At 40.3% G+C, this 22214-nt stretch overlaps 1 protein-coding gene across 3 annotated transcripts in view; it reads left to right on the plus strand.

The window, feature by feature from the left end:
• atg5 (ATG5 autophagy related 5 homolog (S. cerevisiae)) overlaps positions 1-22214 on the plus strand; it is a 207221-nt gene that overhangs the window by 23711 nt on the left and 161296 nt on the right. For all 3 annotated transcript variants that reach the window (XM_041188010.1, XM_041188009.1, XM_041188011.1), the window contains exons 4-5: positions 1174-1252; positions 20098-20260. In XM_041188010.1, coding sequence (XP_041043944.1) covers positions 1174-1252; positions 20098-20260 — 242 coding nt within the window. The remainder of the gene's footprint in view (positions 1-1173; positions 1253-20097; positions 20261-22214) is intronic.

Genomic DNA, 22214 nt, shown 5'->3' on the forward strand with positions numbered 1-22214 from the left:
AAACATCAATGTAAAACACACTCATCTGAAACACAATCCATCTATGCAGCAATGAGGAGAAACCCGAACACCACTGACCATGTTCTATAGCTGAAAGGGAAATGGAAAATCTGCACACTTTAATTTAAAAGGACCTGGCTTCAACCAATCAATTGTCAATTAAGATAAGATTGCATTCTTGGAATACAGGTTAGCAACAGAAGAGATGATGAGGCTCAGAATTTTGAAAAATGAATGAGGACTAAAAGTACTAACTCTTATTGTGAATTATAACAAGATAGTTGCCAAAATTGCATTTCAAGTATATAATGCCTTTAGAATATGATCAATGTCAGTCACAACTGAAAATCTAGGTGTAAATTAGAAAAAATGGAGATGACATGCTTTTCAGGTTAGCATTCAAGAATAAGGAGGATTTTCTAACTGGACATTCTTTCAACCCAACAAATTTTCTTTAGTTTTGGTACTCAACTTGATCCAATAATAGTAACATAGGAACAAGAAGAGACCATTTATCTCTCAGCTGCCTTTCAGTGAGATCATGACTAATCTGTGACCGAACTCCATATACCCAGTTTTGCCCCATATCCATTAACACTTTTGGTCAACACAAAATCTGTCAATCTTGGTCTTAAAATTAACAACTGGTCCAACATCAATTTTCATTTACAGAAGAGAGTTCCAAACTTCCTATCATCTTTTGTTACCCAACTTGGTGGCTCAAAGTTAACATTGCTGTAATATTGCTGAATAAAGAGACATCAACAGCCTGTCTCTTTTTTCAACAATACTTAACCTCTGTACTACCAAACAACTAATTGCTCTAATAGCTGTCCTGTGCATAAGACAAATAAACAGGTTGCCCTGTGTTTCAGGCAAAAGTACTGCATTGTATACCAAACTTTCTTCCAATATCCTAACTTATATAACTCATTGTTTGTGATCACAATGTAAATGGAAGCTGATCAGTTTCTCATATTAAAGGTTGACAAGTATTAATGATTCATAAAACTATCTGATGCCTGTACTAAAAATTCATGTGGACAATTAACTTACCTATTTAATCAAATAGGGTTATAAATATTCTGAAAACCAGCTTTAATCATGGGGGGGTGCATGAGATATATTTTTGTTCATTTTTCAATTACCAATCTTGCTTCCTTTTTTCATTAGGCATTATCCAATCGGTTTACTTTTTGACCTTCATGCGTCGAACACTGCACTACCGTGGAACGTTATAGTGCATTTCAAGGTAATTTTGCATTTCTTTAACTTTTGCATGGGTTAAAATTTCTGCATTGAAAGCAAATGTCCAGGACTTTTTAAAGATGTCAGTTTGAAGGTTTATAATACAAATTGCATGTATGTTTTTTTTTCTGCCCAATGTGTGTAAACTGCAGTGTTTATTGCAGTAATTCATTTAAATTTGATCGGTACCAGCTTTCTGCAACATAGTAAAATTCTGCATTTAGCTCTCAATGCCAGTTATACTACTTCAAATCATAATGCTTTGTTGATTGCCTTAAAACAAAACAGCAGCAAACTCTGGAGGTTATAACAATCTAAAATGGGCAAAGGGGCTGGAAAACTGCTCGTTTGAAGCCATAAAGACTCCTGAAAGCAATTCCTGAGTGACTCTCTAAACTTACGCTCATCCATATCTCTGCTGTACATATCTTAACTTACACCAAGTCCCATTCACCCCTGTCCCTGTGTTTGCTGATGTATATTGACTCCTGATCCACCAACATGTCAATTCTAAAATGCTTATCTTTGTGTTTAAATCTATTCCCATCCCAAACCATTTTCCTCTCCACCCTTCACGGCTCTTTTAACATGCTGCTTAAAACCTGCCTCATTGACCAAGCATTTACTTGCCTGCCTTAATTGGCGCCTTCAATGCCTTAGTATTAATTTTGTGTGAAAACACTCCACTGAAGTATCTTGGGACATTCTGCTGTATTAAAGTTGCTATATAAATGCAAGTTTTTGCTGTTGGTAAAAATACTGAGTATGATAACACTGGAATCATTTAAGAAACAAGTAGTTGAAGCAATGTGGGGCTACTGGACAGACATTTGTGTTTGGATGAATTCAGAGGGCCGAGTATCTTTCTCATTTTTAAGTATTTTTAAGCTTATGGAGTGATTTTTAATTAAGAGCAAACTGTGGAACAAATCATAGAATCATTACAGCACTGAAGGAAGCCATTCGGCCCATTGAGTCCATGCTGTTCCCTGTGGGGCAAGTCAAATGGTGCTTTACATGCAGTTGCTGTGGTGAAATTTCATTCCCAGTCCAGTCAAGAATCATTGAAAGGACTGATTTAAAGGAACTTCTGATGATTTGATCTCAGCTTTGGAAAGCAGCACACTGATTCTATCTTCTCTTCTGCCATCCAACCCCCACACCAATATTTGAAAGATCACACAATTGAGAGTGGGCTCTCGATGTTTGGGGTACTTGACATGGGGAAACGTCCTAAATTCAACTGTACACCAACATTTCTAAACTACTGTATAGATGGAAAGCTTTTCAGAGAATGATATGAGTTACAGCACAGGCAGAGGCTACTCGGACCTGTGCCAATACTGATGCACTAGTGCAATTCCTACCAGACCCTTTTTATATTTATCCTTTACTAATACTTAATCTATTCCCTTTTGAATGATGTTCTGATCTATGCATTAATAACCACTTGCGATGTAACCTGTTAATCTGAAAATCTTCCTTCTCCTTTCCCCTTGATTCTTTCAGTGAGAATCTTTGCTCTCTCCTTTTCACTGGTAGATTTGTGGGATACAGTCGTTCAATATTTACCCATGGTAAAGTATCCAGGGTTAATTTCGCCCTTTTACTGGCTGCAGTTCTCTCAGCACTGCTCCTACACATCATGTTGCTTCTGCCATTGCAGGAATTGCTGGGTCCCATCCTCACCTCATTTTCCCTCCTTCTGCACCTGCTGATCCTGTTTCTGGTCACTTCTAAGCAGAGACCAGCTCCCTTAGGTGGCAGGGGGTCAGGTCATGGAGGGGTGGCAGGGATGGGGAGTCTGGGGAGCCAATACTAAGGTGAGAATTATGAAGGTCAGAGTTCTTAGTTGCTAGCAGAATTGTCTGGCTATTTCATTCCCTGCTGGGGAGATTCCTGGACAATCCAGGAAAGTTGGCTAAGTATGCGACATATCCTTATGGCCTCTCTGTGGGAGATTGCCAGTCCTGTGGTTAATGGCAGTCATTTGGCTTCTCTCTTTTGGCTAAAGCTGATCTAAATTAGTGACTTTTGTCTCTTCTGTAATTCCTGAAAACAAGTGCTGAGATGTAAACTCAATATTCTAATTCCCTGTATTAACAAGACCTCCATTCTTCCTTTCTGACTGAAGTTCCTGTTGGTTAACATGGATTGGAAGCAAGAACAAAGCGCAACAGGGTTCTTCTTTTAATGTAACACTACAACAAATGGAATGCAAAATTTTAGCCAGAAAATGGAATACTTTGCAAGTATTTCAAAAATTGACCTCTTCCATTCAAAGTTGCAGCAGCCTTGATGATGCACCCATCTTTCATATGAAAGTTTTCAGTTGAAAAAGTCAACAATTTATGAAAAACTGCCAAAAATTTACATGATTGACTTGAGATGTAAAGTGGCTTTTCTGTCTGGCTAAACAATCTGAATTTGTTTTCATATGTTGCGTCTTGAAGCAAAATCATAGCCCAGTCAAATTTTATGCAAAAAAATTCATAGAAACAGGTGAATTGTCAAACTACATTATATGAATAAAATATTGGAAGGAGAGTTTGTTACATTAGCTGCATTAGGAGCCAAATTACGCAGTTTGGTTGTGGGGAACGCAATTGGCCACTCCACCATGAATCCTTGTTGGCAAAAATGAATACTAAATGTTCCATGGCCTCCCTCTTTCCTGACTCCAACTTGCTGCATCCCTACAATCGTTTCACCATCCCCATTAGACTTTACATCCTGAATCAGTCTTTTTGCACATTCTTTTTCCTCCCTGCTAATGCTTTATTTTTACACAAAATAAAAACAGAAAACACTGGAAATAGTCAGCAGGCCAGGCAGCACCTGTGGAGGGAGAAAAACTGTTAACATTTTGGGCTGATAACCTTTCATCAGCACTAGGAATGATTCTGATTGACTATAAGTTCAATCACCTGTGTCCAATACTGGAAACCCCTCTCTAGATTCCCACACTAGCTTTCCACTCTTTTCCACCTTTTAAGATCCTCTTTAAAACCTGTCTCTTTCTGTCCAAGTTTTTGGTCATACACGTCAATCTTTCCTCCTTTAGCTAAATGTTTCTTAGCCTTGTGCTTCTGTGAAATCTTCGGATATTTTTCTTAACTTTAAGGAGCTGCATGTATTCAAATTATTGTTCCTGGAACAGTGATGGAATCATGACAGTTGCTACGAACATTACTGACATGATTGATGGTAAAATTTGACAGCTGGAGAGAAGGGAAATTTAACTATCTGGATTTTATTGAAGTAGCCCTTGGGGGCTAAATTTGGTTATAGTGCTGGTTTGGGTACAGAGCAAAATGTTACTGTTTGCCAAATTGAATACTGTATTTGAATTCTGTGACATTCTCTCAATTTGTGTTACTACCAGTTAAGACATAGTTTAAACACAGCAATGCACAGGACTGGAAATGATCATTGTCATCCATCTAATTGCTCCCAATTTGTTGTGGTGTAATACACTAGACAAATCAAATTAATTTCTAGCTAAATATGGTGCAATTTACTGTTTAAGTGTGGCATGAAAAGTCCTGGAGGCAGTAAAACTCCAGGTTCTGAGCAGTTCTGCATGATAACTCTCTTCCAACAAATTAATCGCCCCATTTGTAGCAACTGCAGAAGGTTACTTGTATTTAAAATTGAATGACCTTAGAATGGTGAAAGAGATGGCAGAATTGTAATTGAAGTAGATGGATGTGTAAAAGAAAAATAAGTAAAAATTTTAAAAAGCATTTGGGTTGATTTTTGATCTCTCTAACAGGTATTTTCCCCATTCACATTGTGTGGTATGGTATTGTTCCTGGTCATATGACAGCAGACATTTGTAACAGAAAAAGAGACCATTCAACTCTGCTGGTTGTTTGCTTGAGAAATTCAAAACTGATCCAGCTGCACTGCCTCTTCCATATTCATGCGTAATGCTGGTACCTGTCAGTAGAATGTGCTTTCAGTTTATTTTCTGTTTGTTGGGTTTCCTAGCTCATTGTCACCAATGGCCCTTCTCCACTGAGGGGGTGCCTGGCAGATCCCAGTCAAATTGAAGGCGGTGGTATCCTGTAGACCCCTGTCCTTGGTCCCCTTTGTGTGCTCTGGCTGCTAATGCTTAAAGTGCTGAAGGGTGGGTAACTCTTTCGAGTACAAACCCGTTTCCATCTGTTTCAGATGAAGTTACATAGTTTGCCATTGTGAGATTTGAACTCTTGATCTTGGGGTTACAAACCCAGTACCATAACCACTTGGCTATTTAGGCCAAGCTGAAGGGTGGGTAAGGTGCTGTTGGCGGCTCATTAGTACCAGGTGTACTGATGAAGTAGGATTGTCTCATTGGAAATATTCGTAGAAGCATCACCATTTGGCAGAGTATCACATGACTGCTATAAATGCTACTGGATTTAGGGGTCCCCTCTGAGAATCTTTATTTGTGGTTTCACATAAGCAACTGTGGTGAGACATCTTACCTTGCCCTTCAGCACTTTAAGCATTAGCAGCTCTCGACTGGTGTAATGGAGATCTCTTTACAATAGCAGTAGAGAAACTTCTCTATCCATGGGATTTGCAAGCGTTCAGTCCCAGGGATAGAATGCTTTGTCTGGCACTATGCATGCTGGCAACTGAGATTTCCTCTATACAGTGGCTTTTTTTTTAACCTGCCACTTTGCACTTACTTGGGTGACCCATGTTTTAAGTTGTAAAATGACTTGGCACATTGAAGAATTTCTGTAGTTATTAATTTGCTGAAGCCCATAGTTCCAAGGTGCAGCTAGTATCTATTGCCATATAAGTAATTTGGGACTGTCATAAGTCACTGTCCAGCAGTTTCACTATAGCCCAATATCTCATGTCTCTTCTCATAACCACAGGCTTAATCCTGATGAATCTGCAATGCATGTCCTCTGTGGCTTTAATTTCCTTTCCAAAATGAGGTATTCCAAACTTTGATTACTCTAAATGTGGTTGGACCATTACTTGTACAATTTCATCATTAATTTAATCTTGTAATCTATAACACTGTATACCCAAATTGTTCCTGATATACATCATTTCCAACGCTTCTCTAATCCAAGCAGCAACTATTTACTCCAGCTCATTTCTTGTTTGTCAACAAAGTCCATGACTTGAAATTTACACTTGTTAAATCAAGTTTCCACAGACTTGTGCACCAAGGTTTCCTGGGTGAGAGAGAGTTCACCATGGCCAAAACCATGGAGTTTTGAACATACAATTTTAAAACAAGTTACCAGAATTGGTGATACATGGCTAAGAGCCTAAATGATTAGAAAAGTAGAGCAGAGGAGGTGTAGAGGAAAATAAGAACATTTCACATTTCCTCTATCTCTTGTCCAAAACCTTAAATCTGTGTCCATAGCCCTTGTATTATCAGCCAATGGGAACAGTTTGTCCTTGTCTACCTTATCTAAACCTGCCATGACCTTTTTTCAAATCTCCCCTCCATCTGCCATGACCTCCTTTCAAATCTCCCCTCCATCTCAGTTGCTGCAAGAACAGCCCCAGCTTCTTCAACCTAACCTTGTAACTAATTTGTCCCTACCTGGAACCATTCTGTAAATCTCCTCTGTGCCCTCTCAAGGACCCTCACATCTTTCCTTAAGTGTATTGACCAGAATGGGATACACTGCATAACTTGGGACCTAACCAGAGTTTAATAAAAGTTCACTGCTTTTGTACTCAGCGCCTCTATTTATGAAGCCCAAGATACCATGTGCTTTGCTAACCACTCTCCCGTATTCTCCCACCTTCAAAGATGGATGCACATACCCACCAGATCTGGCACGCTGTTTAGAACTGTGCCATTAAATCTATATTTCTTCTCCGTATCCCTTCTGCTATCTATGAAGATAACATAGGAGTTAATGTTTAGGTGTTGAATCTTTCATTAAAATTATTCTACCTGAGGGATCTATAACTGAGATGTTAATTCCTCATTTTTCTTCGGAGTGCTGATTGATATGGTTTGTTTTTCGCATTTCTGCTTAAGATTTCTAGAATCTGCAAAATACTTTTTGTTTATTTTGGAATGTAACTTGAAATTTGTTGATTTTACAAGTTTTTTTTCCAATTCAAAATCTAAAAGCTACAGGATTGTCTGTGTTTTGTGTTCTGAATGCCTGTATATGCAAACATAACCTTTTATTAAATGCTCATTAAACTTTTTATGCCTTAGACATTGGCAAAAAGTGCAATAAATGGTTTCTTCAACCATGAGAGGTTTGGATGGCTTGGATGAATATCACTTTCTATTCCGATGTTGGAGGGTGCCATCATTGTTTGGGAAGCAGCATTATGATTTTCAAAGTGCTAAAATAAACCATACTAATTCATTTAAGAGAAAATCTGGTGCTGCCAGGAATCTCATCAGAATAACTGAAGGTCGAATCTTCTATATGTATATTTTGTGTGCATTTGTGTTCTCTTCTCCCCTCCCCACCCCACCCACCCCTAATCTCGCTCCTTTATGATCAATGTTGTTCCTCTTTTTATATTAGTATGCAAAAGGATTATGGTGGTTAATTATCCTGGTAAAATCATGGGAGCATACAAAAGATGAGAACAAAAGTTTATCTATTCAGTAATATGTATTCATGTAAAAAGCTGAGAATTAAATTGCTTTAATATTGATGTGTGCAACTTAAGTTGTGGAACCTTGAAAAGTACCTTATCAACTTTGAGGATTCCAACATCAAGGGTTACTATTTCTGTTTTCAAATCCTTTCATGTCTTGGCCCTCCCCATCTAATCTTCTCCAGTGTTTCCTGTGAGCTGTTTGTGCAAATGGCTGTGCGGCAACCAAAAGTATGGTGCAGGTTGTCCCCTTTTAAGATACCACAAGAATTAGTGGTGGGAGGAGGCTATTTGGCCTGCTTCGCCATTCAGTAAGATCATGGCTGATCTGATTGTAGCTTCAACTCCACTTATTGCTGATTACAGTTTTCCTCAACTGGGTCCTAAATGGGCGACCCCTAATTTTTAAACTACATCCCCTAGCCCTAGACGTCCCCACAAGGGGAAACATCCTCTCAACATCCACACTGCCAAGTCCCCTCATGTCCGTACAGCCACGAAAAAAATAAGTACCTTGAATTCAAATAAACATCCTGCACACAATGAGAATTTGGAGGGTCATTGACTACAACACTCTGAATATTCTGTATAATTCCAGTTCTAGCATCGAATATTTTTGCCACTCCCTTCATCCCACCATTGAGTGTTGTGCATCAGCCATCTCTGCCCAATGCTCTGGAATTCCTTCCTTAAACCTGTCTGCCTCTCTTCCTTTAAGACCCTTCTTAAAACTCAAACATAATCAAGCCCCTCCTAATATCCGCAGCATTGACTCAAAGCTGTTTTTGATTATGGTGCTGTGAAGCACTTGTGATGTATGTCTATGCTTGAGGTGATATATAAATGGAAGTTTTTAATTGCTACTGCACAGAAACCCCTAACTTCAGTTCTCAGTTGTGCATAGTGTTGAAGACAGAGAGCTCCAGGGTAATTTTTGAAAAATGCGAGTACAAGTAGAAAAAGGTTTTTTAAAAATAAGCCAATAGCTTTTGGGTTTTCTGAGTGGGGTAAGAGCAAGGAGGTAATGATAAGCTTGTATAAGGCAATGATTGGACTGGATTTTGTCCTTTGTGAATATCTGAACACTCAATTGTAGGAAGGGCACTAAAGTCAAATGATATAGATTCATCAGAGTTATGCCAGGGATGGGGAAACAGTATTCATGAAGACAGACATGACATATTGGGACCATTTCAACTGGTATAGAGAAAACTAAGATTAGAGGGAAATGAGTAATTTTTTTCATCCGAAGTGTGGTGAGAGTTTGTAACACTCTGTCTGCAAGGGTGATAGAGGCAACAAGCCTTATCATATTTAAAACACACTTGGATATGCACTTGAGGTGCAGTAACCTACAGGGCTTACGGAACAAAGTCACCCAAAGGTGCCACTAATCTTTCTATGACTCTAAGATTAACCAAATTTACAAGAGGATTTTAAAATTATGCAAGTATGGAAAGATGCCCAAAAGTAAAGCTTTGTTGCACGCCTTGCATCCTTATTTAACACTGAGTTTGCACCAGAAATAGTGTGCTGGCTTGAAATTGAGCTGGGTGATGAGGGAAAAGTTACAGGGGAGCAGATTGTTCTCCATTCTGTTTACCATAAGGAGGGAGCGGCCACCATGGACATGGTTGATGGCATAATTGAAAATGGTCTTTGCTAATGAGATGATGGTGAGGTGCCTCCAGCATAGCTTTGAAAAGTGGCAGTTATGGTATCTCCTGGACCTTCTCTTCTCTTGGCTACAATATGATATGACTGTCAGCCATTTGGTGTCTGTTGATCTTAAGTCCCTGATGTTCTTATTATTTGATTTAATAGTCCATCTGCTAGTTTTGTGTGGAAGTTTAATCACATTTGCACAATATCTTCCAGCTGAGCAATAGAGAACTAGTATCGAGCTGCACAACGTTTGTGCATCAGCTTCAATAAGTCGAGTGCATTAGTTTATTAGTAGACCATTTCTGGTCTTAATCTTCTGTGCTACCTTGGTAAGGTGGTCCTTGTAAGTAATTGTGCAACCTAGATTCATTCTGAGATGGACCAGCTTTGGGTCTCATGTTGCCTTTCCACCAAGATGTTGAATTTTCATGAAGTGTTGGCATCGTTAGATGGAAGTAGCCACCATCTCCAACATATTGGGCTTAAGTCTCCACGTTTGCAACATACACTGACAACCACCATATCTTGGTTCAAGTAGCCCTTCATCTTTGTGAAGTCTTGAAGACTGGCAGGGCCACTTCCTCTGCATACTTGAATGGTCTGACAATTATTGGATCATTTATAAGTATGTTAAGTGTTAGAACCAGAACAGACCCCAAGGGGGTCTGTAACCATGTCACTTCTACTTCACTGATTTTAACGAGCTCTTCCTTCTTGAGTTTTGCCAAGATATTGTTGGTGTGAGGGGCAATCCTGTTTGGGTACACATTATCTTGATGTAATGGTGGTTTATGTGCTCCTCCCTTCCGAGTGATCTCATTTCTGCTAGACTTAACCTATATCTGATTGTTCTCTGTAAATGACAATGCAACTGTGTCTGGTGGTTTGCTATTTGATTCACTAGATTCTACACACTGATTCAGAAGTCTGCACATTCTCCACATAACCAGGGTGTATAAATCTTTTGGCTTGCATAAGTTGTCCATCCCTTGCTACTGGACAAGAGTTCTGAGAGCACAAGCATGTGCACATGCTTTGTATTTTCAGTTACTTTGCTGTTGGTCCACACTTGACTTCTCAACTTTGACATGCCAGCTGCTGCCTTGGCAGCCCTGCTGCTGACTTCGGCATCAAGGGACAGGTTGCTGATGATTGTTGACTCAAGACATGTGAAGCTTTCAACAACCACCAGAGTGAGCTTGTCAGTGTTGATGGAAGGTGGAATTTCTATGTCATGGCCCATAACTTTGGTTTTCCAGATGCTGACTGTCAATTCAAACTCCTCGCAGATCCAGGATATCCGATCTACAAGCTGTTGCAACTGAACTGTAGTAAAGGATGTCAGCGTGAAGTCATCAGCAAACAGCAACTCATAAACTAAGACATTACACACTTAGTTTTGGTGCAGAGTGTTAAATAGATGCATACATATTAACTAGGAGCAGGAATAGGCCATTTGGCCCCTCCAGCTTGCTCCTCCATTCAATAAGATCATTGCTGATCTGATTGTGACCTCAACACCACATTCCCGTCTATTCCAGATACTCTTTGACCCTCTTGTTAGTCAAGAATCTTTCTACCTCTGCCTTAAAAATATTTAGTGACCATGCCTTTACCACTCTCTGGGGCAGAGATTCCACAGATTCATGGCCCTCAGAGAGAAAATTTCTCATCTCCGTCTTAACTGGGAGATTGTTTATTCTTAAACTGTGTACCCTAGTTTTGGTCTCTCCCACAAGAGAAATAACCTTTCAACATCACTCTGTCAAGCCACCTCGGAATCTTGTGTTTCAATGAAAACGCTTCTTATTCTTCTAAACTCCAATGGATACAGACCCAACCGTCACCTCTGGCATGCAGGTAAATGCCCTCATTTGAATTACTGAAAGTGTACAATAGCAGCAGAAAGAAAAATAGGTCGAGGAGAGTTGGCACTAGGATTACTCCGTTGCTGATCTTGAAAGCCTCTGATTATGCTCCATTGTAACTGATGGAACTATGCATGTTCTTGTGGAAAGAAGAAATTACGCCAGGGAGTCCAGGCAGGCAGCCTATTTTCGGTAGCAATTTAGGGAGTCCATCTCTGCTGACAAGCGATGCAGGGTTGTCTGCAAGCGAGACATTGGGTTGACCAGAATTAGAATTGATTCATGGGAGACACAGCAAAAATTCATCCCTAGGAAGAAGAAGCATTCTAAAGGGATGACGAGGCAACCATGGCGGACAAGGGAAGTCAGGGACAGCATAAAAGCAAAAGAGAAAGCATACAATGCGGCGAAGAGCAGTGGGAAACCAGGGGATTGGGAAGCCTACAAAGACCAACAGAGGACAACTAAAAAAGAATTAAGGAGGGAGAAGATTAAATATGAGGGTAAACTATCTAGTAATATAAAAGAAGATTGCAAGAGTTTTTTTAGATATATAAAGGGTAAGAGAGAGGCAAAAGTGGACATTGGGCCGCTGGAAAATGATGCTGGAGAAGTAGTAGTAGGGAACAAAGAAATGGCGGAGGAACTGAATAGGTACTTTGAATAGGTACAGTGGAAGACATGAGTGACATCCCCAAAGTTCAAGAGAGTCGGGGGGCAGAGGTGAATATGGTGGCCATTACTAAGGCGAAGGTGCTAGGAAAACTGAAAGGTCTGAAGGTGGATAAATCACCTGGACCAGATGGATTACACCCCAGAGTTCTGAAGGAGATAGCTGAAGGGATAGTGGAGGCATTAGTGGTGATCTTCCGGGAATCACTGGAGTCAGGGAGGGTCTCAGAGGACTGGAAATTTGCTAATGTAACCCGCCTATTTAAGAAGGGAGTGGGGCAAAAGACGGGAAATTACAGGCCGGTTAGCCTGATGTCAGTCGTTGGTAAGATTTTAGAGTCCATTATTAAGAATGAGATTTCAGAATACTTGGAAATGCATGGTAAAATCGGGCAAAGTCAGCATGGTTTCATCAAGGGGAGGTCATGCGTGACAAATCTGTTAGAATTCTGAGGAGGTAATGAGGTTAGACAAAGGAGAGCCAATGGATGTTATCTACTTGGACTTCCAGAAGGCCTTTGACAAGGTGCCGCACAGGAGGTTGCTCAGTAAGATAAGAGCCCATGGTTTTAGAGGCAAGGTATTAGCATGGATAGAAGATTGGCTGTCTGGCAGGAGCAGGGAGTAGGGATAAGGGAGGCCTTCTCAGGATGGCAGCCGGTAACTAGTGGAGTTCCGCAGGGGTCAGTGTTGGGACCACAACTTTTCACTTTATACATTAATGATCTAGATGAAGGAACTGAGGGCATCCTGGCTAAGTTTGCAGATGGTACAAAGATAGGTGGGGGGACAGGTACTATTGAGGAGGCAGGGAGGCGGCAGAAGGATTTGGACAGGTTAGGAGAATGGGCAAAGAAATGACAGATGGAATACAGTGTAGGGAAGTGTGAGGTCATGCACTTTGGTAGGAAGAACAGAGACATGGACTATTTTCTAAATGGGGAGAGAATTCAGAAATCTGGAGTGCAAAGGGACTTGGAAGTCCTAGTCCAGGATTCTCTTAAGGTTAACTTGCAAGTTGAGTTGGTAGTTAGGAAGGCAAATGCAATGTTGGCATTTATTTCAAGAGGACTCGAATATAAAAGCAGGGATGTGCTGCTGAAGCTTTATAAGGCTCTGGTCAGACCACATTTAGAATGTTGTGAGCATTTTTGGGCCCTGTATCTCAGGAAGGACGTGCTGGCCCTGGAGAGGGTCCAGAGGAGGTTCACGAGAATGATCCCAGGAATGAAAGTCTTAACATATGAGGAACGTTTGAGGACTCTGGGTCTATACTCGATGGAGTTTAGAAGGATGAGGGGAGATTTGATTGAACCTTACAGAATACTGAAAGGCCTCGATAGAGTGGACATGGGAAAGATGTTTCCATTAGTAGCAGAGACTAGGACCTGAGGGCACAGCCTCAGAGTAAAGGGAAGACCTTTTAGAACAGAGATGAGGAGAAACTTCTTTAGCCAGAGAGTGGTGAGTCGATGAAATTCATTGCCACAGAAGGCTGTGGAGGCCAGGTCATTGAGTGTATTTAAGACCGAGATAGATAGGTTCTTGATTAGTAATGGGATCAAAGGTTATGGGGAGAAGGTGGGAGAATGGGGTTGAGAAACTTATCAGCCATGATTGAATGGCAGAGCAGACTCGATGGGCCGATTGGCCTAATTTCTGCTTCTATATCTTATGGTCTTATAGTTTGCTGCTGACCGAAGTACCTGAAGACAAGCAGTCAGGAAGGGTGTGGAGAAAAGAGGGCAAAATAAATGACCAGATGGGGGAAAAGCAATGAAGGAAAAAACATCAGTTGACCTCAGGACAATGCAATTCATCTGTGCCAGCTGTGGATGGGACTGCGAGTCATGAATCAGCCTCTACAGCCATAACAGACGATGTTCAATACAGAAGTGACATACACCCTGGGCGCAGTCCATCATCTCCCAAAAGGAACACATGCCAATAGTAATAATAACAATCTTTTGATGGTCAATTTGATTTTGGTGGCTGCTTTGAAGATTGCTTTGTAGATGTGAGTGTAAGAGTGAAAGAAGAAGGTATCATGGTATGCACATTATATACTTGTCGGTCAGGTTTTGAACACTTTCTACCATCTATTTTTCTGTAGTTCCTCTTAGAAGTTAGGGGTGGGAGTTATGGGCACCATCACTCCAGGTAAGAGCAGAATGGTGCTCACTGAGTGTAAAGTTTCCAAGAATTATGGAAAATTTTGGTAATGGTTGCCTTGCTGAGATGACGTGTCTGAGAAAATTGCCTTGTCTCCCCCATGCAGAGGAAAATCAGGCCAGTAGCTCAGTTTTTTTTAATTCCTTCATGAGATGTGGGGGCCACTGGCTAAGCCAGCATTTACTGCCCATCCCTAATTACCCTTACAATTGCTGTGGGCCTGGAGTCACATATAGGCCAGACCAGGGTAAGAACAGCAGATTTCCTTCCCTAAAGGGCAGCAGTGAACCAGATTTACAACAATTGATGGTGGTTTCATGGTCATCATAAGATTTTTATTGAATTCAAATTTCACTGTCTTGTCATGATGGGATTCCAACCTGGGTTCCCAGAGCATTAGCCTGGGTTTCTGGAGCACAAGTCCAGTTCCAATACTACTATATCGCTGCCTCTCTCAGTTATTGAGATTCAGTCCCTTTTTGCCAGATTGTCTGTAACCCCCATGTGTTTTAATAGTTGTTTAAGTCCCCAGCATGGATGGATGGTGTTGTATTATCGGTATAGAAAGGGCATTTCAAGCTTCATCAAGAGCTCAATAACATTTGCAACTTTTAATTGGTCGGCTGTTAACGATATCATAATGTGGCAAAGTAGTTAATAAGGCCTTCGGGGCCTTCACATCAGCATCAGATTTCACATAAATGCTGCTTCCATGTTCTTCATGAAAATTCTAACTGATAATGTCTTAGCCTCTCACTATAATTGTGTTGGCAAGAAAGGAATGCTTCTTGGGGAGAAGGATAATATCGCATTCGTGAACAACCACAAGATTCTATATGACTGAGCGCTTCGCAGCTGACAGCCCTTTAATATTAAGTTGAATAATAAGTAAAAAAACTACTGGGATATGAGTAGATCAGTTTGTTGCTTTTCTCCCTCCCAAAGGTTAATCTCAGTGAATAATCTGACTGTTAACAGCTCTTCACTATATTTGGTTCATAATGTTGGAGAAACTAAGGAGGAGTTTGTAAACTTTTGAGGTTGTGGCATGTAAATAGGAAAAAACAAAATTATCTCACTTGAACCCATCAGTTCAAAATTGAGGGTACATTGTTATCCTTTTGAGGCCCCTGTCTGCATGGTTATGTGGACATTGAAGATCCCATGTTAGTGTTTGAAGAATATCACCTTGTATTTTTCTAGCACCTTTCAATGTGGAACCACATTCTGATGTGCTTCAAAGAAGCATAATCAGACAAAGATGGAAACTGAAGCAAAGGAGGGATGACCTTAGTCAAAGACATTGCTTTCAAAAAGGAGAAACAGATATTATGGAGAGAATTCCATGTATCCTCTCTTATCTGTCTGAGGGACTGGCTTCTAAGCATGGGGCAAACAGAGGTGGGGTGCATCTCACCACACACCTTACATTTCCTTCGCTAAATCTCTTCTCCTTTAAGACCCTCATTAATACCCAGCTCTGACAAAGCTTTAGCTAATCTCTTTTTTAGCTCATTGTCCATTTTTTAAATCTGGTTACATCTCTATGGCCTGCATTGAGGCTATTTTCTACATTAAAAGCACTGGATGAATGCAAGTTATCACCATGATTATAGGTATTGGCCGGATGATGATTGTGGTTCATTTCAGTCTCGGCACCTGAACAGCAGTGCTGGGATAATGAGACTGACAGTATCAATACTGGGACTGCATCATGTGACTCAGTCAGCCAATTGGGATAAGTTTGAACTAAAAGAGCATGAGAAGGAGCGAGAGAGGAGCTGGGAGATAAAAGAGCAGTTGGTGGTGGTTGTGGTGGTGGGTGGTGGACCAACCAGATTTGGAGAAAATCAAGTGATCTCAGAGGGAACTAGCTAAGTGATTGGTTGATGAGTATTTTATTTGTTTTACTCATTTTTTAAATATTGGTGCAATTTATTGGTAACTGTAAGGTTACCTTCAAAATAAGGTTTTTGTAATAGTAGTAGTAAAGCTTATTAGGAGTAGTAGAGTTTATTAATTAAAATAAATAAAAATAACAAACTTTATTTTAATTATTTATTTTACTTTAATTACCTAAAACACAAACCTGTGTAATTAAGTAGTATATAACTTGTAACTCTTTCGAGTACAAACACATTTCCATCTGTTTTTTCAGATGAAGTTACATTGTTTCATAGTTTGCCATTGTGAGATTTGAACTCTTGATACTCTTTTGAGTAAACCTGTTTCCATCTGTTTCAGATGAAGTTACATTGTTTCATAGTTTGCCATTGTGAGATTTGAACTCTTGATCTTGGGGTTACAAACCCAGTACCATAACCACTTGGCTATTTAGGCCAAGCTGCAAATTGTTGGGTAACTCTTTCGAGTATAAACCCATTTCCATCTGTTTCAGATGAAGTTACATTGTTTCATAGTTTGCCATTGTGAGATTTGAACTCTTGATCTTAGGGTTACAAACCCAGTACCATAACCACTTGGCTATTTAGGCCAAGCAGTATATAACTTGTGGTTGTAAGTGGCACTAGCTTTTAATAAGCACAGTAAATTGCAGTATACGTAGGAATTATTCTAAGTTAATTAAGAAAGTGATTAAACTAAATTAGCTAAATAGCAGTGGCAGGACAGGTGTTATGATGCAACTGTGGAATGTGGGAGCTTCTGGATGCCAAGGCAATCCAGGACAAACATGTCTGCAGAAAGCTTAAGCAGCTAGAGGAATTCTGGATCAGGATTACTGATCTGAAAGCCTAACTTCTGACACTGCGCAACATAAGGGAGGGGGAGAAATATCTGAACACTTTGTTCCAGAAGACGATCACATCTCTTAGGATAGGGTTGCCTGTTTTGGACAGCGGCGAGGGACAGGAAGATGTGATCCTGAATGAGACAGTTAAAGGGACTAAGCAGACAGTTGTGGAGGAGCCTCAGATTTTGCAGTTGTCAAATAGGTACAAGGTGCTTACTAGTGTGGACGAAAGTGAAGTGGATGAGCAGGCTAGCCATGGCACCATGGTACAGGAAGCTGTTCAAGCGGGAGGAGCAAAAAGGAATGTAGTGGTGGTAGGGGACAGTGTAGGGAGGGGGATTGACATTGTTCGTTGCAGCAAAGGGCGAGAGTCCAGACTGCTGTCCGGTGCCAGGGTTCAGGACATTTGCTCAGGGCTGGAGAGGAACTTGCAGTGGGAGGGGGAGGACCCAGTTGCCATGATGCATGTAGGTACCAATGACATAGGTAGGACAAGGAAAGAGGTTCTGCATTGTCAGGATGAAAAGTTAGGCACCACATTGAGAAGCAAAACCTCAAAGGTAATAATTTCTGGATTATTATCTGAGCTGCGTGCAAATTGGCATAGGGCAAATAAGATTAGGGAAATGAATGCTCAGACTGGCATTGGAGAAGTGGGTCCCAGTACATAGGGAACTGGCGTCAGTACTGAGGAAAGTGGAGGCTGTATCGTTGGGACAGTTTACACCTGAGCTGTGCTTGGACGAGTGTCCTTGCAAATCGTATAACTAGGGAAGTAGAGAGGGCTTTAAACGAAACAAGGGAGGTGAGGGAATCAAGCTTGGGTGGATGGAGCAAATCGAGGGGTAGTGTCAAGACAGGAGAGTATAATAATTTAGGAAATGAGGGTCAGAGAATGACGGAAGAGACAGAAAAAACCTAAAAATACACCAACAGTCAAGATTAGATGTTACAAAGATAACAAAAAGACAAAACTAAAAGCTTTGTATCTGAATGCACATAGCATTCATAACAACAAATTAACAACAATAGCGCACATTGAAGTAAATAAATATGATCTGATAGCCATTACAGAGCTGTGGCTGCAGGATGGTAAGGATTAGGCCCTGAATATTGAGGGGTATATGACATTCAAGAAGAATGAGAAGCTACGTAAAAGTGGAGGGTTAGCACTGTTAATCAAGGGTGGCATTGGTGCAATAGTTAGAGATGACCTTGGTTTAAGAGATCAGGAGGTACAATCAGTTTGGGTGTGGTTGAGGAATAGTAGCAGAAAAATTCACGAGTGGGAAGTGATCTACAGGTCCTCTAACAGTAACCGCAATGTAGAACAAAGTATACAAGAAGAAATAATTGGTGTTTGTGATAATGGGACAACAATAATCATGGGTGATTTTAATGTACGTACAAACTGGAAAAATCAGATTGGTAGTAGTAGCCTGGATGAGGAGTTCTTAGAATGCTTCCGAGATAGTTTCTTAGAGCAACATGTTCTGGAACCAACCAGACTTCAGGTTACATTAGACTTGGTATTGTATAATGTGACAGGATTAATTAATGACCTGAGTAAAGGCACCCCTAGGTAGCAGTGACTGCAATATGATTGGATTTTACATTCAGTTTGAAATGGAGAAAAGCGGGTCTAAGGCAAGGATTTTAAACTTAAATAAGGGCACCTATGTGGGAATGAAAGCTGAGCTAGCTGAAGTGAACAGGGATACAAGGCTAGAGGATAGATCAATAGAGAAGCAGTGGCAGACATTTAAGGGGATATTTCAGAATAAGTATATTCCTACTGTAAAGGAAAATTCCTAAAGGGAGGACCCATCATCTGTGTTTAACCAAAAAAGTTAAGGAAAGCACAAACTTGAGGAAAAAGTATATAATGGCACAAAGATGAGTGGCAGGTCAGATGATTGGTCAGAATACAAAGAACTGCAGAGAATAACTAAAATGTTAATAAGGAGAAAGAATTTAGAGTATGAGAGGAAGCTGGTTGAAAATACAAAAATGGATAGCAAGAGTTTCTGCAGGGATTTAAAATGAAAAAGAGTATGTAAAGTGAGTGGCCCTCTAGAGAATCTTAGAGAATGAGAATGGGGAGTTAATAGGTAATAAGGAAATGGCAGATGAAATGAACAAATATTTTGCTCTGTCTTCACTGTAGAGGATACAAAAAACATTCCAGTAATAGTTGTAAATTCAGGAGGAGGAAGGGAGAGAGGAACTTAGTGAATTTATAATCATTAGGGAAGTGGTATTGAGCAAACTGATGGACCTAGTGGAATTTGAATTCAGTTAATAAATCTGAAATATAAAGCTAGTCTCAGTAATGGTGAGCAAGAGACTATCATCAGTTGTGGTAAAAACCCTTCTGGTTCACTAATGTCCTTTAGGGAAGAAAATCTGCCATCCTTGACTGGTCTCGCCAACTTGTGACTCCAGACCCACAACAATGTGATTGACTCTTAACTTCCCTCTGAAATGACCTAGCAAGGTCAGTTCAAGAGCAAGTAGGGATGGACAACAAATGCTGGCCTTTGCAGCGATGCCCACATCCCATGAAATAATGAAAAATAAATAACAAAAAATATAGTTGTTTGGTCATACAGAACTTGAGTTCTGCTGAAAAAAGAGACATGCTATTGAAGCTTTTCGTCTTGCACTCATCAGGACAATTCACAAGAAATGCCAACAGTAAAGGGAAAAAACAACTTATATGGCCAAGAGTGAGGCCCATCCCAGTTTGTGCTGTAACCAATCCTGCCAGCCTACAGGCCCACATGAAAGATAACTCCGCATAGATCAAAGGTGAATCTGAGACTTTCTGAATGGCTCAGCTAGTTACTGAGTAACCTCACTGAGCCATTGGAGAGGTGTAGAGTTCATTTTATAAATAATACAAAGCCTTAGAATATCGCGCCACTGATTATTCAGAAGTTCAAGAGAAAGTCAGCTTTGAATGACTATACCTGCAGCTGTAATGTTTGGGTTATCAGTGATCTAGAGCAGCATCACCTGTTTTAAAGTAAATTTCTGTTTACTTTTTTTGCCTGGAGCTGGTGGAAGAAATTGCATACTTGCTTACTTGAAGTACAACATTGTGCTTAATATTTTTTTTTCCAGAATTTTCCTGAAACGGAACTTCTTCATTGCCTCACAAAAGATGCTGTTGAAGCTCATTTTATGTCTTGCATTAAGGAAGCTGATGCCTTAAAGCACAAAAGTCAAGTAATCAACGAGATGCAGAAAAAGGATCATAAGCAGCTTTGGATGGGCTTACAAAATGGTATGTTACTTAGTTCACAATCCCTTATGAATGGCTTGTTTTGCTGACTCTGTTGCAGATGTTGCCATCTTCCTGTGTTACTCTTAAAGCAAAATGTTCCAGAATTACATTTATCACTTCCAAATTTGATGTTTTCCTGAATGATTGTTTACTATTTTTAACCAAGGACTCTAAACAATAGTGCAAATATACCACATAATAGGTGGGAAAAGTTGCCTCCAGGATATTGAGGACAAATGCTACTATTCAGATCCACTTCCTATATCTTCAACCTGAGATTTTGAATAAAATATAGTTGTTAAATGACCATCATTTTTATGCATTTAAGGGGTTAACTGAACTGGAGTAACCTTAAGTTTACAGTGAAACATAGCTCTTCAGTTTTGTACTACTTTAAGCTCAAGGGCACTTAAAATAAAATAAACTTGAACAGAGTTGAATGTACATGTGCTGGTTACCAGATGGTAACTTTATTCAGAACATTGGGTCACAAGCAAATAGGCCGTAATCTTTCAGTCTTCCCTAGACTCGGTGGTGCCAGAGGACTGGAGAATTACAAACATTACGCCCTTGTTCAAAAAAATGTTGTAAGGATAAGCCCAGGAATTACAGACCAGTCATTTTCACTTCAGTGGTGGGGCAAGATTCTAGGAACAACTATTCGGGATAGAATTAGTAGTCACATGGAAAAATATGGGTTGATAAGGAAGAATCAGCATGGATTTCTAAAGGGAAAATTGTATTTAACTTTTATTTTTATTCATTCATGGGATGTGGGCATCACTGGCTAGGCCAGCATTTATTGCCCATCCATTATAGCCCTTGTTCAGAGGGCATTTTAAGAGTCAACCACATTTCTTTGGGTCTAGAGTCACATGTAGGCCAAACCAGGTAAGGACAACGAAATGAACCAAATGTTTACAACGTTATCAACAATCATTTCATGGTCATCATTAGGCTTTTAATTCCAGATTTTTATTGAATGGGTAGAGCTTAGGAATAAAAAAGGGGCAGCCACATTGTTAGGTGTTTATTATAGACCCCCAGATAGTCAGTGGGAAATTGAGAAACAAATATGTGCACAATTTGCGGAGGTGTGTAAAAACAATAGCAATTGGGTAATTATATTAGATGATTTCAACTTTCCCAACATTAATAGTGCTAAGGCTTGGATGGAGTGGATTTGTTGAAATGTGTACAGGAGAACTTTTTAGGTCAATGTGTAGAGGGTCCAACAAGGACCGGCGCAGTGCTCAACCTAATTCTGGGGAATGAAGGTGGCTGAGGTGGTGGTGGGGGAGCATTTTAGTGATAACGACCACAACATAGTACAGTTTAAGTTTGTTATGGACAAAGGAATAAACAAGTTGCAAAAAAATGTTTTGGATTGGGGGAGAGTGGATTTTTGTAAAATAAGGCAGGATCTGGCCAAGATAGACTGGGAACAGTTACTTGTGGGGAAATCTACAGAGGAACAGTGGGGGGGGGGGGGGGGGCATTCAAAAAGGAAATGGGGTGGGTACAGGCTCAACATGTTCCCTCTAGGGTAACAGGAAAGAGTAACAAGCCCAGAGAACCATGGATGACCAGAGATATTCAGGTTACGATCAGAAGGAAAAGAGAGGCTTTTAGCAGGTACAAGGGAAGCAAATCAGCGGAGGCATTAGTGGAGTACAGAAAGTGTAGGGTGGAGCTTAAAGCAATTAGGAGAGCAAAGAGGGGGTATGAGAAAGCTCTGGCTGGTAAAAGTAGGAAAAATCCCAAGATATTCTTTAAGTATATCAATGGGAAGAGGATAACCAGGGAAAAAAGTAGGGCCCAAAAGTAAGGGACCAAGGGGGCAATCTATGGGTGGAGCCAGAGGACATCACTAGAGTGTTGAACCAATACTTCACATCCGTCTTCAGCCAAGAGAATGAGGATGAAGGTATTGAACTCGGGGAGAGAGACTGCG

This window comes from Carcharodon carcharias, chromosome 5 (assembly GCF_017639515.1).
Source record: "Carcharodon carcharias isolate sCarCar2 chromosome 5, sCarCar2.pri, whole genome shotgun sequence".
Lineage (NCBI taxonomy): Eukaryota > Metazoa > Chordata > Chondrichthyes > Lamniformes > Lamnidae > Carcharodon > Carcharodon carcharias.